At 52.9% G+C, this 15,503-nt stretch overlaps 2 protein-coding genes across 2 annotated transcripts; both read left to right on the top strand.

Moving 5' to 3' along the window:
* The first annotated feature begins 114 nt into the window (after positions 1-114).
* Positions 115-1,946, top strand: HOXA2 (homeobox A2). The gene is made up of 2 exons (XM_068405392.1): positions 115-499; positions 1,188-1,946. Exons 1-2 carry the CDS (start codon positions 115-117, stop codon positions 1,931-1,933), a joined length of 1,131 nt encoding a protein of 376 aa, XP_068261493.1. The 3' UTR covers positions 1,934-1,946.
* Positions 1,947-6,559: 4,613 nt separating this feature from the next.
* On the top strand, positions 6,560-7,987 carry HOXA1 (homeobox A1). The gene is made up of 2 exons (XM_068405353.1): positions 6,560-7,215; positions 7,632-7,987. The coding sequence occupies exons 1-2, from the start codon at positions 6,597-6,599 to the stop codon at positions 7,985-7,987; spliced, it is 975 nt and encodes a 324-aa protein (XP_068261454.1). The 5' UTR covers positions 6,560-6,596.
* The last annotated feature ends 7,516 nt before the right edge of the window (positions 7,988-15,503 follow it).

The raw sequence follows: 15,503 nt of genomic DNA on the forward strand, positions 1-15,503 counted from the left end.
ATCTTCTATGCTATATTTTTTTCTCCTCTCTCTCCTTTTTCCTGGGCGTTCCCCCCCCCGAGCCCCCTGAATCCGAGGGAACTTTTTCTCCGCGGGGGCTGCCAGTTGAAGGCCATGAATTTCGCATTTGAGCGAGAGATCGGTTTTATCAATAGCCAGCCATCGCTTGCTGAGTGCCTGACATCTTTTCCCCCTGTCGGTGATACATTTCAAAGTTCATCAATCAAGAACTCGACGCTTTCACACTCGACACTGATTCCTCCTCCTTTCGAGCAGACCATCCCCAGCCTGAACCCCGGCAGCCACCCTCGCCACAGCGGCGGCGGCGGTCGCCCCAAGGCGAGCCCCCGCGGCCGCAGCGGTAGCCCGGGCCCCGCCGGCGCCCCGCCGCCCCCGGAGTACCCCTGGATGAAAGAGAAAAAGGCATCCAAGCGATCCGCGCTGCCGCCCGCCTCGGCCTCCGCCTCAGCCGCTGGACCTGCCTGCCTCAGCCACAAAGGTCAGTCCAAAGACTTGCCGCCGGCCCCGCCGGGCCGCTTTTTTGGCTCCCCGCATCCCCCCGGCTTGGCGGGGGGACGAGGCGGAGGGGCGGGCGGGCGGGGAGGACGGAGCTGGCGGGGCTCTCTGGAAACCCAAACTTTCCCCAAACTTGCTTAACGCGGGATGATTTATTTGAGTTGGAGCTGACCTCTCTTGTCTCGCCGTCCTAGAGTTAGGATATTTGACAGTAATGAAGAGTGATAGATTGCTCCCGCTCTGCTAAGCAGCTGATGCATTAATTATAAATTGCGGTATGGCTAATATAAAGTTTGCTCTGGTGTGGGGAGGTTGGGGAGCTGGAGGCAGTGATTTTGCGGAGGTGGCCGAGGGACACGCAGCACCGGGCGCTCAGCACTGCAACACAATGGGTTTACTGCATCCAAAGGCGGCCATTTTGTTGCAGTTGCTATTTTATGCTATATGGACATATAGATGTAGACACATACGTGCTGAGAGAGCACCCTCACCCCACCCACCCCCCCGGGATGCGATGTGCTCGGGTGCTGAAATTCAGTCCGTGCATTTATCTGTTTTATGTGTGCGTGTGTGTGTTTTTGCTTTCGCTGTTGTGGCGGTGGTGCTTTGGGGTGCGTGTGGTGGTGGAGTTTTTCCTTTTTTTTTCTTTTTTTTTTCTCTTTTTTTAACAGACCCCCTTGAAATCCCCGATAGTGGTAGCGGTGGATCTAGGCGGCTGAGGACGGCTTACACCAACACCCAGCTTTTGGAGCTAGAGAAAGAATTTCATTTCAACAAGTATCTCTGTAGACCAAGGAGGGTTGAGATTGCAGCCTTGCTGGATCTGACTGAAAGACAAGTCAAAGTCTGGTTCCAGAACAGGAGAATGAAGCACAAGAGACAAACCCAGTGCAAGGAGAACCAAAACAGCGAGGGGAAATTTAAGAGCCTAGAGGACCCCGAGAAAGCGGCGGAGGAGGAGGAGGAGGAGAAATCCCTCTTCGAGCAAGCCCTCAGCAACGTCTCCGGTGCTCTCTTGGAGCGGGAAGGCTACGCTTTCCAGCAGAATGCCCTCTCCCAGCAGCAGGCGCAGAATGCGCACAATGGCGAGTCCCAAACTTTCCCCGTTTCGCCTTTAACGAGCAATGAGAAAAATCTGAAACATTTTCAACATCAGTCACCCACTGTTCAAAACTGCCTCTCAACAATGGCCCAGAACTGTGCAGCTGGCCTGAACAATGACAGTCCTGAGGCCCTAGATGTCCCTTCTTTACAGGACTTTAACGTTTTCTCCACAGATTCTTGCCTACAGCTTTCAGATGCAGTTTCCCCCAGTTTACCAGGATCTCTGGACAGTCCTGTAGATATTTCTGCTGACAGTTTTGACTTTTTTACAGACACACTCACTACAATTGACTTGCAGCATCTGAATTACTGAGAAATTAAAGACGTCCTCTACAAGGGTCCTGCTTTCTCCTCCTTATTCTTCTTTATTTTTCCCGTGAATTAATTTTATTTTTTTTTCTCCCTTTTCCTGGTCAGTATTTTCTGTTTATTACCTCCCTCTGCTGTGCCATTTTGCCGTTTCTTACGAAGTTTTAGTTGTGTTTGATTTTAACCTAGCCCCATTCTAGGTCCTTCTATGAAAGCAATATATGAGGTATGTAAGAAAGTGATCATATAGGAATTGTATCTTCACTTTCTTTTTATTTTTGTATTGCATTAGGATGCGTTGTCATAAGTATTTTTGGTAGAATAAATTCTTGTTTGATACAAGGAGCTTTCTCTTTTTTCTTTCTCTTTCTCCCTCTCTCTTCCTCTCCCCTTTCAAGACTGATAACATGACGGGTATTTCTCCCCCTCCCTTCTACTCTTAATTTACTAATAATCAAAATCCGACATTCTGACTACGAGTTCTCCCCTTTTGGCAATTTAGGACATTTATTAGAGAGCAAAAACACGTTCAAATTCTTTATTGCAAGGGTTCCCACAAGGGAAAAAAAAAAAACAAACCAAAGAAAACAAACCCATTCACAGCTTTGATGGAGACCTCTGCCTTTTAATGTATAAATGTAGCATCTTATCTCCGTGAGGATACAAAGCTTGGAAATGCAGAGCTGTAACAAAAGCATGAACGAGCACTTTCTCTCTTACAGGCAAAACATGAGAGACTCAGTAGGATAAGAGTTTCCTGCAGAAACTAGCCTATTATGTACACGAAAGGCTTTTTTTTTAGGGAAAGAATCTTGTTTTTCTATAAAGTAGTGCTCAGCAGCCAGCAAGCTGTTTCAGGAAGTGTATCTTAAAAAATATCAGAGCTCACAGAGAATGTGCTTGGTTACTCCTCATGTTCCGAGCGCTCCAAGAAACCAGCCCTAGAAGGAGAGGAAACGGAGAAGTTAGTGACTGTAAAATCAAACGGGTGGCAGAAACGTGGAGGGGAAAAGAAGTATTTAGAGACGAATTAGCCCCTCCACTCGGTCCTTTTAAGGGGTAGTGAGGGGGCACAGCCGAAGACATTTTTCTGTTTAAACCTTCTTGTGGGTCGAAGGACAGATAACGAAAAGGGGAAACTCTGACTTTAAAGTTACTATTTCCTCGGGGCTCCCCACTTTCTACTGGCAGCAGCAAAGATGGGCTTTCAGAAACCCCCACCAAATTGCCTGCCACCTGGCTAGTGCAGTTGCCGGACCCCAAAGGGGGGGTGAGCCCCATCCTTTGGACTAAAACCCGAGCAACAGATGCCAGCGGGGCTCTGCCGCTCCGAGGCCAGGGGATCCCGGGAGGCTGCGATCGCGGCTCCCTGTGTGCGTGTGAGTGCGTGTGGGTGGGTGTGAGCGTGTAGTTACATTACAGAGGCGAGTGGGACTTCAGCAGGGGCTTGTGGCCAGGGCTGTGCTGCCCGTCCATGCGAGGAGTGTTGTCTCCCAGCACTACAAAACGTTGTGGAGCTGGGATGCGTGGGTTATAGCTGGAAGGGCTGAGCGCAATTCTTCCGAAAGTCATAAATCAAACTCTTTCTATGAATGAGAATGTCATCAAAGAGATCAATTGCAGGAACACATGCACAAATAAAAATCCTCTTACGTATTTGCCGGGGCTGGGGATCCCCGTCTAAAACCATTAACTGAGAAGGCGTTTAGTCATAATTCATTTTTATTGCTCTTTTAAAACAACAGCTTGGCTGAGCTGTGGACGCTGCGAAACCTCGGCCCTGCTTCTTGTCCTTCTCTCTGCTCCAGCCCTGTCCCTGCGGAAAGCGAGCAGCCTCACCGGCATTTTAACTCCTCTACCTCTGGGTTACATTGGACTGCAACGTGCACGTACGGGTTGGGGTTTCTTTTGTGTCCAGGTTTCTGGATGCTGCCAACGCTTAAAAAAAAAAGAGAAAAAAAAAAAAAGGGAAAATACTCTGCAAGATCTAAACTTCTCACCTTCTTCATTTAAATAAATGAGGGGATTCGAGCAGGAGTCGCCTCTGAGTGTCCTGGTGAGCCCTGGGGCCACAGCAGGGGCACACTCCCACGGAAAAGCCTAAAGCGCCAGGTTGCCCCCTTGGCCCCAGTCCCGGGGCAGGAAACAACGGAGTGGAGACGTGGAGGGGCACGGAGGGGCCGGGCCGGCCTGCCGGCAGAGGGAAGGGCCCCTCGCCAGGCCGCGGAGCAGGGGGGTATTCCCCTCTGCTCCAGCCCTTCTCATGATGGTGCCCCCACGCACAGTACAGGCAGCAAACCTCCATAGCCCCGCCAGAGAGACAATGCAACAAAAGAGACAATGGCACAAAAAAGGGAGAGAAAAAAGGATTTCAAGATGCTGAAGACTGTAAGAGAGGTGCTGTGATTCGGCGGAATTTACGGGTAAACCAGATCTATTTATAGTAAAATACATTTTTTCTTGGCTGACTGAAAAAGCGCTGAAAAGACACCAGCCCTTTTATTAGTAAACAGTCACAGCGGCCTGCCTTTTCTCTCTGCCTTATGCAGTATTTATCACAACTGGTTTACAATAATGAAATAAATGTGCTTACAGCCATAACCGTAGCCAGAATTGGTGCAGTATAATGCCATAAATGCCTCTGGAGTGTTGTTGCTCTTGTCCTCCACCCCACCCCTCTGGAGTTTAAGAAACTGAACCTTTCCAGAGGGCCCTTAACCATCCGTGCCTGCGTAGTAAATCAGAATAAATAGAAACACTGAGGGCATAGGGACAGATGTGTGGTGGAGAGAGCAGCTCTTTGGTTTTGACTGGCAGTAGAGAGGCCGTGGAGGTGGCATGGGATAAGGGCTGACCTAATAGCAGTAGGAGAGCTTTGCACCTAGGAGAGGATGTTGTAGTTCATATGGGAGGGAGGAGCTTGAGGGTTTGTGTGTGTGTGTGTTCGTGAGCAGGCAGAGGTGGCTGGGTAGGAGAACCTTTTGGATTTCAAAACAAGCAACAACCGAGCATGAGAACAGAGGGACGTAGGAGCCGGATGGAAATGCACCTGCAGAATAGAGGGGGCCACTCTTGGTGGCAGGGGACATGACTTTCCATCCATCTGTCCTCGAGGTTAACGTTTCACAGGACGCCTCTTTGAAGCGTGTTGGTGTCGTTCCCTCTCCCTGCAGACGGCTGCATGCCCCGGGAGGGACAGATGCCCGGCCTTTACCTCCCCTTCCCTTTTCCGCGTATATAAACCGAATATGTGGTCGCAACCCACATCCCACCGCCCTCCTTCCTCCTCTATCCACGGACCCTTTTTTTTTTTCCCGTGCGGGTGCGGAGGGGCAGCTTTGAGTCGATGCTGAGCGCGGTTCCCAAGGGTCCTGGGGCCGCCTCTGCCACTAGCCATCTGCCACCTCCCGCCACTGTCGGCCCGGGTGGCGGTGCACAGGGACAAAGGGGCCGAAGCGGCGGGACCGGCGCCTCCTGTTGCTCCTCTGCCCCTGCCCCGGGCCGCCTCCCCGGGCCGCCGGGCTGCGACCCGCGGCACCCCGGGCAGCCTTCCCCCCGCCCGGTCCCAGGGCGGGCGGGCGGCAGCGGCACCGCGGGGACCCAGCAGATGGGTTGCGGAGCCTGCGGACTCCCGCTTCATCATCCGTCCCCCTGGCCCCGGCTCCTCCTCCCCTATCCCAGGCCCGGGCTGGCGCGGGTGAGCCCGACGGAGGTGCGGGGGGAGCAGGGATGCGGGCCCGGGAGAACACAATGGCAATCAGTCCCAAAAGCGGCTCATTTCCATGCTAATGTCCGCGGCCGCCTGGTGATGCGGCTGGACAAGCCCCTTTAACTCTTGGCGTCGCGCGCGCTGGAATTGCGGCAGGGCAGAAGCAGCGAGATCCCTCAGCCTCATAGCCGTTCCCATCCCATCTCCATCCCCATCCCACCTCCACGCCCATTCCCATCCACATCCTCGTCCCCATCCCTGTTCTCCGCTTTATCCTCATCCCCGTCCCTATCTCCATTCCCGTCCCCATAGCAGTCTCCAACTACATCCACGGCCCCATTCTCATCCCCGTCCCCAGGGCCGATACTCTCAGCGCTGCTCCCGCCGCCCTCCCGCCCACCCCGTACCTCCGATCCAGCCTCCCCCGCGCTGCCCCAGACGGGGGATGGGGGGCGGCGGAGGTGCCCAGCGCCGGCCTGACAGCGCCGACGGCAGGGGAGGCGCCGGGGCACCCTCCCTGCAGCAACACTCACCCTGGAGGGGCCGGCCGGTGGGCTCCGCGGGTTGAGTACAGCCGCCGTGTCTCTCCTGCCTTCCCCTGTCAGCCAGCGGGCGGGACCCCGGCGGTGACAGCGGCGGGGTGACAACCTAGTCCCCCCACCCCCACCCCCCCGGGGAGCCGCCGCCGCCGCCCTGCCCCGCGGTGCCGCGCCGTGCCGTGCCACGCCGTCGGAGCGCTCGGCGTTTAAATGCTCCCGACGCGGCGATCTATCAGCGGCAGGAGCCGGGAAAGTCCCGCAGGCGCCGCAGCCATTGGCTGCCGCCCCCCACGTGCCTGCCCGCTGCCTGTACCTTCGTGTCATTTTCCTGCCGGCCCCATGGAGGAAGTGGGAAAGTTGGCGCGGCCCCGCCGGAGGCTGAAGACCCGGTGGCGGCGTGACAGAGAGACACGGCGAGGATGAGCTCCTTCCTCGAGTACCCCGTCCTCGGCGGCGAGGCGGGGGGCTGCGCCGCCCGCGCCTACCACCCCGACCACGGCATTACAACTTTCCAGCCCTGCGCCGTCAGCGCCGGCAGCTGCAGCGGGGAGGACCGCTTCCTCGCGGGCCGCGGGGTGCCCATCAGCCCCCACCGCCACCACCACCATCACCACCCCCCGGCCCAGCCCGCCGCCTACCAGCACCACGGCGGCCTAGGGATGTCCTACGCGCACCCCGGCTGCGGCCCGACCTACGGCGCGCAAGGCTTCGGACCGGCGTACGGCCCCTACCCCCTGGGGCAGGACGCGGAGCTGGGCGGTGGCTTCCCCCCCTGCGCCCCCGCCGTGTACTCGGGGAGCATCCCCTCCTCCGCCGCCGCGCAGCACTCGCACCAGGGCTACGCGGGGGGCCCCGCTCAGTACGTGCCTCCCCCCTACGGGCAGGAGCAGCAGAGCCTGCCCCTGGGCACCTACAACCATGCCCTGTCTCCCCTCCACGCCGGCCACCGGGAAAACGCCCGCTCCCCCTCCGCCGAGACCTCGCCGCCGGCGCAAACCTTCGACTGGATGAAAGTGAAAAGAAACCCACCCAAAACAGGTCAGTGGCCGGCTTTAGGTCTGGGGCTGGGGCCGCTCCTCTCTCTCTCTGCCGTGGGTGCGGGGAAAGCGGCGCGGTGCCCAGCGGGGCGCTGGGCAGGTAGGGCGGCCCGCACCTCTGGGAGCAGCCGCAGCCGTCTGCCCGCGGCCCTGGAAGCCAGCGCTGCTTATTCCTAACTCCCCCTCTCCGCCTCTCCCGCGGTCATATTTCTTGTAATTCATAAACCACTTATCAAGTTTCCTCTGACACTAGAGGCTGACTCCGGTTTAGCACCTCGCACTCCATCACTCACCCTGCCGGGGCTTCCCTCTTATCCTAAGGAGTTCTTGCTCCCTATCGCTTAGCCGGTGTGGACGTATTGATTACGTCGCCTATAAATCATTTGCGCTTACTTACCGCTGCATGTCCCCTCGCAGGCAAGGCTGGCGAGTACGGCTTCGTGGGGCAGCCCAACACCGTCAGAACTAACTTCACCACCAAGCAGCTCACCGAGCTGGAGAAGGAGTTTCATTTCAACAAGTACCTGACCAGGGCCAGGCGGGTGGAAATCGCTGCCTCCCTCCAACTCAACGAGACGCAGGTGAAGATCTGGTTCCAGAACCGGCGCATGAAGCAAAAGAAACGGGAGAAAGAAGGGCTGCTGCCCATTTCCCCCGCCACCCCCACGGGCTGCGAGGAGAAGGCGGAGGACTCCTCTGAGAAGTCCTGCTCCTCTCCCTGCAGCGCCTCGCCCTCCTCCTCCGCCTCGGACACGCTCGCTGCCTCCAACTGAGACGCGCCGCGCCCCGGCGGCCGCCCATCGCGACGCCCCCGCCAGCGCAGCTCGCGTCCGTTCACCGCGGTTGTGTCGGTCCCTCGGTCGGTCGGTCGATCTCCCCGAGAGGTCCCGGCGCGCCGGGACACCCCCTCCGCCGCCGCCCACGCCCGGCCCCGGGGGTGCCGGCTCCGCCGTCCGCTTGCCTCCCAGCCGCCGGGTCCCGGCGCCTTGGTGTCAGGAGATTTTCTTTCGCCCCCCCAACCCTTTCTGCGGAGGAACTGTGTTGGCACACGCGTAAGGGCCTTCCTCCTCCGCTGCAAGGACGGTCCTCTGAGTTTCCCTGAGTGAAAGACAGGTGATCTAGGGTACATAACCACACGAAGAGATGCACTATTGCAAGTGTTTACACGACTTACAGGACTTTCACCCCTTTAATTTAATGTCTTCTTTGTTCGTGTCTATGAGTTTGTTGCTTGTAAATACTTTGTCCAAGAGATTTATCTTTTTACAGATTTTTCTAGAAATGACGTTTCGATTATCAGGTTAAGCAGGGCGAGCGCATTCGCCAAACTGGATCCACTTTTATATTGATAAAGCCGGTGAGCGTATCAAGTAAACGTCTTAAGCTCAAGCAGATACCTCAAAAAAGTAGCGCTATTTCTTTAAATGTGACAAACAAGGCTTCAATTGCACTAGGTTTTGTAAACTTTACCCGGTGTGCTTGCTTCCCCCACCTCCAAAAGCTGTGCTGGGTTATACTCAACCGAAGGGTATAATCACCCAGAAGACTTCGCCTCTTCCTATTTTCATATTAACCCTCCTTTAGACTCGATGTCTTTTCAACCTACTCGTGAATGTGACGAATGGCCAAATGAATGTATAATTTCTGTGGTTGGTGTCCGGACCATTGCATGACGCACTGTGCTTTGCTGTACTGCGGGTACACTGAGTTCTATCAGTTGTTGTGTGTGAGCAAAATGTCCTCCTGATTTTCTGTACAATCATGAAAGGCTCTGGGATTCCGCCGGTGATGGAAGCCAGGGCAGGATTTACGGGTCCTTATAATGTCTGTAATAAATATATTCCACTTTCAGGTAGCCCTTGTCTGCCTGCCTCTGCGTGACGTCACAGGCCGGGCTCAGCAGTTTGGTTTCCCTTATTTTCTACTGCTGGGGCCTTTCCAAGGGGGAAGGGGAGGCAAAGTCTCTCAACGTTACTCCTCATGCATTGTTTTGCCAGGGTCAGAGCTCTGGCTGCCCAGCCTGGCTCATAACACAAAACTTACTCCTCTCCTATGCTCAAATAATATTATTTTTAGAAAATATAAGGCCCTTCTCTCACTCCTCCATAACTGGGAGGAATTTATGATCCCGATCTATTTCTGAAGCACAAACACGAGAGCTTCCTGGGTCAAGTGCTAACCTTTTCACCTCGGGATGGATGCTGACACTTACATAAACAGAGCACCCTTCAAAAGCAGAAACTGTCTTCAGCCAGTCTTTCCTCACATCGCAGGCCCCTCTCCAAGGGCTGTACATTTAATTAGCCCGGGCACTAAGCTGGTCCAGCTTCTCTCTCCCGCCCCAGGCTGCCATCCCCAGCGGCTGATGGGTGCCAAGGTGGAAGATGGCTCCCAGGTGCTCGGCACTGCACTTCTGGCATTAACCCCAGCCCATTCCCCACAACGACCACTACTTTTTTTTTTTTTTTTTCTTTCCCGGGAAAAAGAGCAAGTTCTCACAGGTAAACGTCGTTAAGATTTCCAAAAGGTGCCAAATGAAGAGCTGGTCGGGTCGGGTCGGGAGCGTGTGTGGGGAGAAAGCGGGTGGCAGGGTGGAGCAGAGACATGCTCATCTGGATGAGGGGTGTCCCAAGCCACTGATGCCTCTTGAATTTCATCACAAACACACGTAACATGTCCTTCACTTGGCCCAGCTGCGGGACAGTGCTCCCGGGCTTCTCCCGGGGCCGGGCTGCCCACGCAGGCTCGGCTTTGCGGGATCCGCAGAGAGTCAACGAAATTTTCTTCACTTCGGTGTCAAAAGAGACAAGCCCTGATTTGCAAGGCGCGGCGGCCATACCAAGAGCCGAGATATCTGCAAGGGAGCAGGGCTGTCTCCAAAGGCTCCCGCCGATGCCTTGGTTTCTTTCATTTCCCCGCCTGCCGTATACTTTACCTTTTGTTTATTAGTGTAAAGCCACAAAGCAAAACAGATGGCCTTCTTCCAGAGACTTGGATGTGTTAAAGTGGCATTTGCATGCCAGTGAGGGTATTTCAATATCGAAATCTGGATCTAAACATTGCTGGAATCCGGATCTGCAACCCGGCTCCCCCGGTGTTGGCTTAATGTGTTAGAAAAAGCGGCCATAAATTATAGCCTAAATGCGAGAGACGAGACTCTTGTCAGTGCGTCAATCTGCGGTGAGCGATTAATCGGCAAAGAATCCCGTATCCTCCCAAGCCCAAACCCCGGGCTATCTTTTTTTTTTTTTCACAGCCCTGATCTATTTCAAGCAAAGATATCCCAGACCTCCCGATCCTGGCTCATTTTATTAGCGTTATTATTATTTCGATACGATCAACCTTTTGGGCCAAGGAGTGTGGGGAAGAGCAATGAAAATCTCTAGCTTAGAGTTTCTACCATAAAAATATCGCTAAAAAAAAATCACAGTGTGCTTGGACCTGATGGAGACACTCATTTGCCCTTCAGGTCATTTGTTTTTACACTTTTAAAAATTTATTTTAATTTTTCTCTGTAGAGTCTCAGGGGGCAAAAAGGAAGGAAAAAACTTCCACCAAAAAAACCCAACCTAAACCGCGTCCAAATGTCAAACGGACTTTAGCATCTTCCTATCATACTTAAGGCCGTTTCTGCTGTTCACCTTTAAAGTTTACTTTTGGAGGCTATTGAGATGCTTTGGTGTTTTCCTCTGGGGCAATCAGATTGAAACCGATCAATATTTACTCAGTCTGAAAGGGCTGTTGAAAAGGCAGCTAGCAACAAACTGCTTAGCTGCTCTCCCCTCTTTAATCTCAGGTTCACCGAAAGTTCAAGCAGAAATGAATTCGGTGATGGGTCACTATAGAATAAGTCCCAGTGGTTAATCTCACAGCCTTGGTAAAGGCAACAATTACAGAGTCATCCCTCTCCTCTCGCTGTCTCCCCGGCAGCGGCAATCTTCCTCTCGTTTTTGCCCAGCAGTATTTGCTAAATCTTAACCGCTTTCCGCTGTTTTGCGGAGATGGCAAAACCTCAGCATCTCCCCCCCACGCCCGCGCTGCAGCCGCCGCCGGCGTAAAGGCGTGTACCCCCGGCGAGCGGTACCGGGGATGCGGGAAACAAACCCTCCCGCAAGGGATCCGGATTTTTCAAAGGGGGTCCGGGGGCAAAGGGAGGGGTGCTTGGGGCTTTCTTTCTCCCCGGTAGAGAGGCGGCGTGGCGGGGAGGGGGCGGGCGGTGGCAGTTGGAGATGCTCCCGGCATCTGGAGGCGCTGGCGGAGCCGCGGAGCTGTGCTCCACTCTTCATCCTTGATGGGAGAAGAGTAGAGAGAAATCTGGGCAAAACGCGACTGACGTCGCTGCTAATTGCAGGGACTCTTCAAAGGCCAAAGTTCACGTAATCACTGCATAAATGCATTCTTAATAGGGATCTATTAGTACCTCTCTAATGGCAGCTCACGTTTGGGCTATAGACTCGAGCGGGTTTTCAGCGGCAAATTGCTCCTCAGGAGCTATCCCCCTCCCGCCCAGGCATTGCCGGGGGACCCCGGGCACGAAAGGCGGTGAGCTCCCGTCCGGGCCCCGGGGAGGCTCCGATCTGGGCCGGGACCCGGGGCCGCCCGCGGGAGAGCCTGGGCTGCAGCGCCGCGCCGGGGAGGGGGCCGGGGGGGGCCGCGCCCCGCCCGCGGCATGGCGGGGGCCCTCGACGCGGCGGGGAGGGGGGGGTCTGTGATTTTTTTTGGGAAAAGAATCGTTTCGGAATATTTTTCCGCGTAAGTTTAGGAGCAAGACCTCTTGTTTGTTTTCCCCTAGCAATTAGCTCTGTGAGATCGCAGTAAATTGGTAACCACAAAAAGGGAATACAGAAATAACTAAATTAATAACATATGAATAAATAGAAATATATTTAAGAAATTTTTTTAAAAATTTTCTTTCCTCCTTCTTTCTGTCTTTCTCTGTGTCTCTCCCACTTTTTCTCTTTTTCTCTCCCTCTCCCCTTTCTCCCTTTCCAAGGCAAACATTCCTTTTCTCCCCCAGGCACACTACTTGGCCGACTTTCACTGTTAACGTTATTCTTTTATGGTTTATGTGTCATAAAAATATTACAGGTCACAGTTACTCCTGTTTCAGGCTCAGAAAGACCATTGAAATCAATGGGAGCTCTGGGGAAAAGAAGTCTTCCTTTGTGCTTGAGAATTTTGGGGCAAACTTTGTTGATTTTGATCACACGAGGAGCCCTATTTACCATAGCACTTCAAAAGGATTACACATTTCAGTAATACGAGCAGAAATTTGCCTGTAAAAATGCTTCCGCACTATTTTTTTATAGGACAGTGACATATTTTAAACATCTATTCCACAAGGAGAATGTTTCAGCCATTACTTTTACAATTATTTCGGCTTTCCGATCCACTTTCCTTGAAAGTGTATACCTCGTAAAGTTAAACCACGACTACTGATTCTTATAAAAATGTGGCCGAATAAAGATCCGCCTCGATTACGATGAGACCAATAGCCAGTTCATTACTTTCCCGGGCGCTCAGTTTATAAATACAAAAATTGCAAAAATTCTCCCCGTTCAGGAAAGTAAAAGTATCAAAAAGGAGAAATCAAATAAAACCAAATACAAGCCCTAACGAGGGCCGGCGAGAGGATACGAAGCCAATCTCACCACAAGCACTTTTGCCTATGTTCGCAACGGTCTAAGATGTGGTGTAGCCAGCGGGAAGCGGAGGGATTAGGAAAACACAGCGACTCATGGAGCATTTCGCTCTCAACAGCTGTAGGAAGTGTTCGAGCAGTCGGGAGCCGGGCGACCCGCCCGCCCTGCCTGGTGCCTGCCCCGGTGCTTGCCCTGGTGCCTGCCCGGCATCCCGGCACTGCGCAGCGGGTGCTCTTTGCATCCGATACTCTTGGCTTTGAGCATAAGTATTTATACATTTTCTAATCGCAGCCTACGCGGGGTTGTAACTCGTCGGGCCACTCGCCGCCAGAAAAAAAAAACACAATATGCTATCGATTATTAAAAATAAAAAAGAAATAAATCCAATGAAATATCTACTTTGAACGCTTCGCTAACGCGTTTTGTAGGGATCGATTGCATTCGCAGCTGTCTTCGGGTTTGATCTTCGGGAAATGACTAATACGAGGAAAATTCGTTGTGTGCATTGCAATAACTAAGCGAAGCGGGGCTGCGGCCGCCGAGCCGCTCCGCGCCTCTCCCGCAGCCAGCTCCGCGGGTCACTCCTGAGCCCCCCGGCTGCCAGGAGGGCAAACACGGAGCTCGGGCGCGGGGTGCCCCCGGAGACCCCCCCGGCCTGCCGGCTGGCTGAGAGCTGCTGGGCGGGAGGCTGCGGGCCGCGCCTGAGGTGGCATGGCAGCGCGGAGCCGGGGGTATCGCTTCTGATCTCCTTTATCTATTAATACAGCCATCACCAAATCCCGGATAACCTCCCTTTCCCTCTGTCAACACCCCTCTGCTCCAGCCCATGCTGGGGGAAGAGGGATGGGACCTGCCATCGGGGTCCTGTAGCAAGGGGTTGCCCCTTTTAGGGGTAACTTGGTGACAGATGTTGACGTTTCTAGGGAGCTCAGTAAACAGAAAGTTGGACTGGACTTTTTCATAGCCCATGTGGTTTTCATCATTCCCCGTCAGGCTCAGACCAAAGGCAGAAGCTTCCCTCTTCACACTCCTCATCCCCTCTCATCTTCAGCAGTCACTCAGCCCCGGTGACATGGAATAAAGAGCAGAGAAAACACAGGAGACCAGGTTCATGAAGTAATGAAAAGAGATGGGGGTGAGGATGAGGCTGGCAGTGGAAATGGGGGGCAGAGGGGAGTGGGAATCTCTCCTCCACTGCACACCAGTGAGCCTTCAGGTGCAAAGCACATCTGTGTAAATCACACACTCCACCTGGGGACAAATTGGGGGGAGCACATCGGAGGAGTCTCAGAGAATAACTGCTTGTCCAGTCTTCTCACTGCCTTCACAAGAAGGTGAAGGTTATGGAAGGGGCTAGGCCACAGGGGTTGGGATTTCTACACAGTTTTAATTGAAACTCCTTTCTACCAAAAAAACAAAGCTTTTTCTTGACTTTTGCAACAGGTTTACTACCACAACTGACTCCTGTGCGAAACATCAGTTGCAGTGGAAATGCCATCCAAGCCTCAATTTATTTTCTTAGTGTACTTGTAAAATATTCCCACTAGCACCGAGCAAAGGCGGAGACTTTAACTAGACTAGTCTATTTTAAGAGAAATAAAATCCCTGCAGCACTGCTCTGTAGTATCAGTGGATTTAACATCCATGCATGGTTCTGAGGACAGATGGATCATAAACCAAAATGCATTGGTTAGGGTAGTGTTGTGTTCCTCATGCTGTGCTGGGGAAAAAAAAAGAAAGTTAAAAAAAAATAACACTGTCTAGAAACTGAAAGGTGATCCCATTCAAGCTGAGCCATCCAAGAGCCATGCATATTTCACCACGCAAAAATGTTATCTTGGAGGAACACTCCTTCCAGCAAACAGTATTAGCATGAACAATATATTTAGACATGGAAGTCAGTATTGCAGACAGGCAGGACCCCGTGGGGCTTTGCAGTTTATTACATTCCCCCCTATATTTTATTTTTCGTATTTCTGACAGTGCTAGGAGGCAAGGCAATGATCATGCAGATAGAGGGTGAGGCAAAAAGGGTCTGAGAAGACCTATCCTCAATGACACACCTCAGCTCACACTGCACAGGAAACATGTGATATCTTTATCCATAGGAACATGTATGTTTCCCTAGAACCTAGATTCATTTAAAGAGGCATTACCTGAACTTCTTTCAAGTCAGCTCACAAATGGAAACATTTGAATGTTAGCAGAGGTTTGTACCTGACCCAATGCGTACAGCGGCTTTGAGTGGGACCTACTGTGGCTCATTGCCCAGGGAGATTCATCTCACCTGAGAACCACAGGTCTGCAAATAAAAAGGTTAGGCTCATTGAATCTGGTAATCCACCAGTAAAGATAACTTTCCTCTCTTCAGATCATACCTTTATCCCCCCAGGGTTTGAATGACACAGTAAAGCATATAAGGAACATAGACAAAAATCCCTGAAAATTCTGCTGAAGCTCATCTAACAAAACAGTTTGATTGCAGATCAGACGAGAGACTCTAAAAATCCATCTAATCTCCATGTAATCCCCTTTTTGAAAATGGTGATGTGTTTCGAGCCCAGTCAACCATACAGGTTGGCTCCCACTTTCCCTGGAGCAGAAACAGAAGACATGCCCCACTCCCATTACCCTGGGCTCTGGATCA

This window comes from Nyctibius grandis, chromosome 7 (genome assembly GCF_013368605.1).
Source record: "Nyctibius grandis isolate bNycGra1 chromosome 7, bNycGra1.pri, whole genome shotgun sequence".
Lineage (NCBI taxonomy): Eukaryota > Metazoa > Chordata > Aves > Nyctibiiformes > Nyctibiidae > Nyctibius > Nyctibius grandis.

What these genes read in the sequence shown, in the direction of transcription:
- HOXA2 (XM_068405392.1), top strand. Translation starts at nt 115, where the DNA reads ATGAATTTCGCATTTGAGCGAGAGATCGGTTTTATCAATAGCCAGCCA. An exon ending in TGCCTGCCTCAGCCACAAAG is followed by an intron (nt 500 to 1,187) that starts GTCAGTCCAAAG and finishes TTTTTTTAACAG; the next exon opens with ACCCCCTTGAAATCCCCGAT.
- HOXA1 (XM_068405353.1), top strand. Translation starts at nt 6,597, where the DNA reads ATGAGCTCCTTCCTCGAGTACCCCGTCCTCGGCGGCGAGGCGGGGGGC. An exon ending in AAGAAACCCACCCAAAACAG is followed by an intron (nt 7,216 to 7,631) that starts GTCAGTGGCCGG and finishes GTCCCCTCGCAG; the next exon opens with GCAAGGCTGGCGAGTACGGC.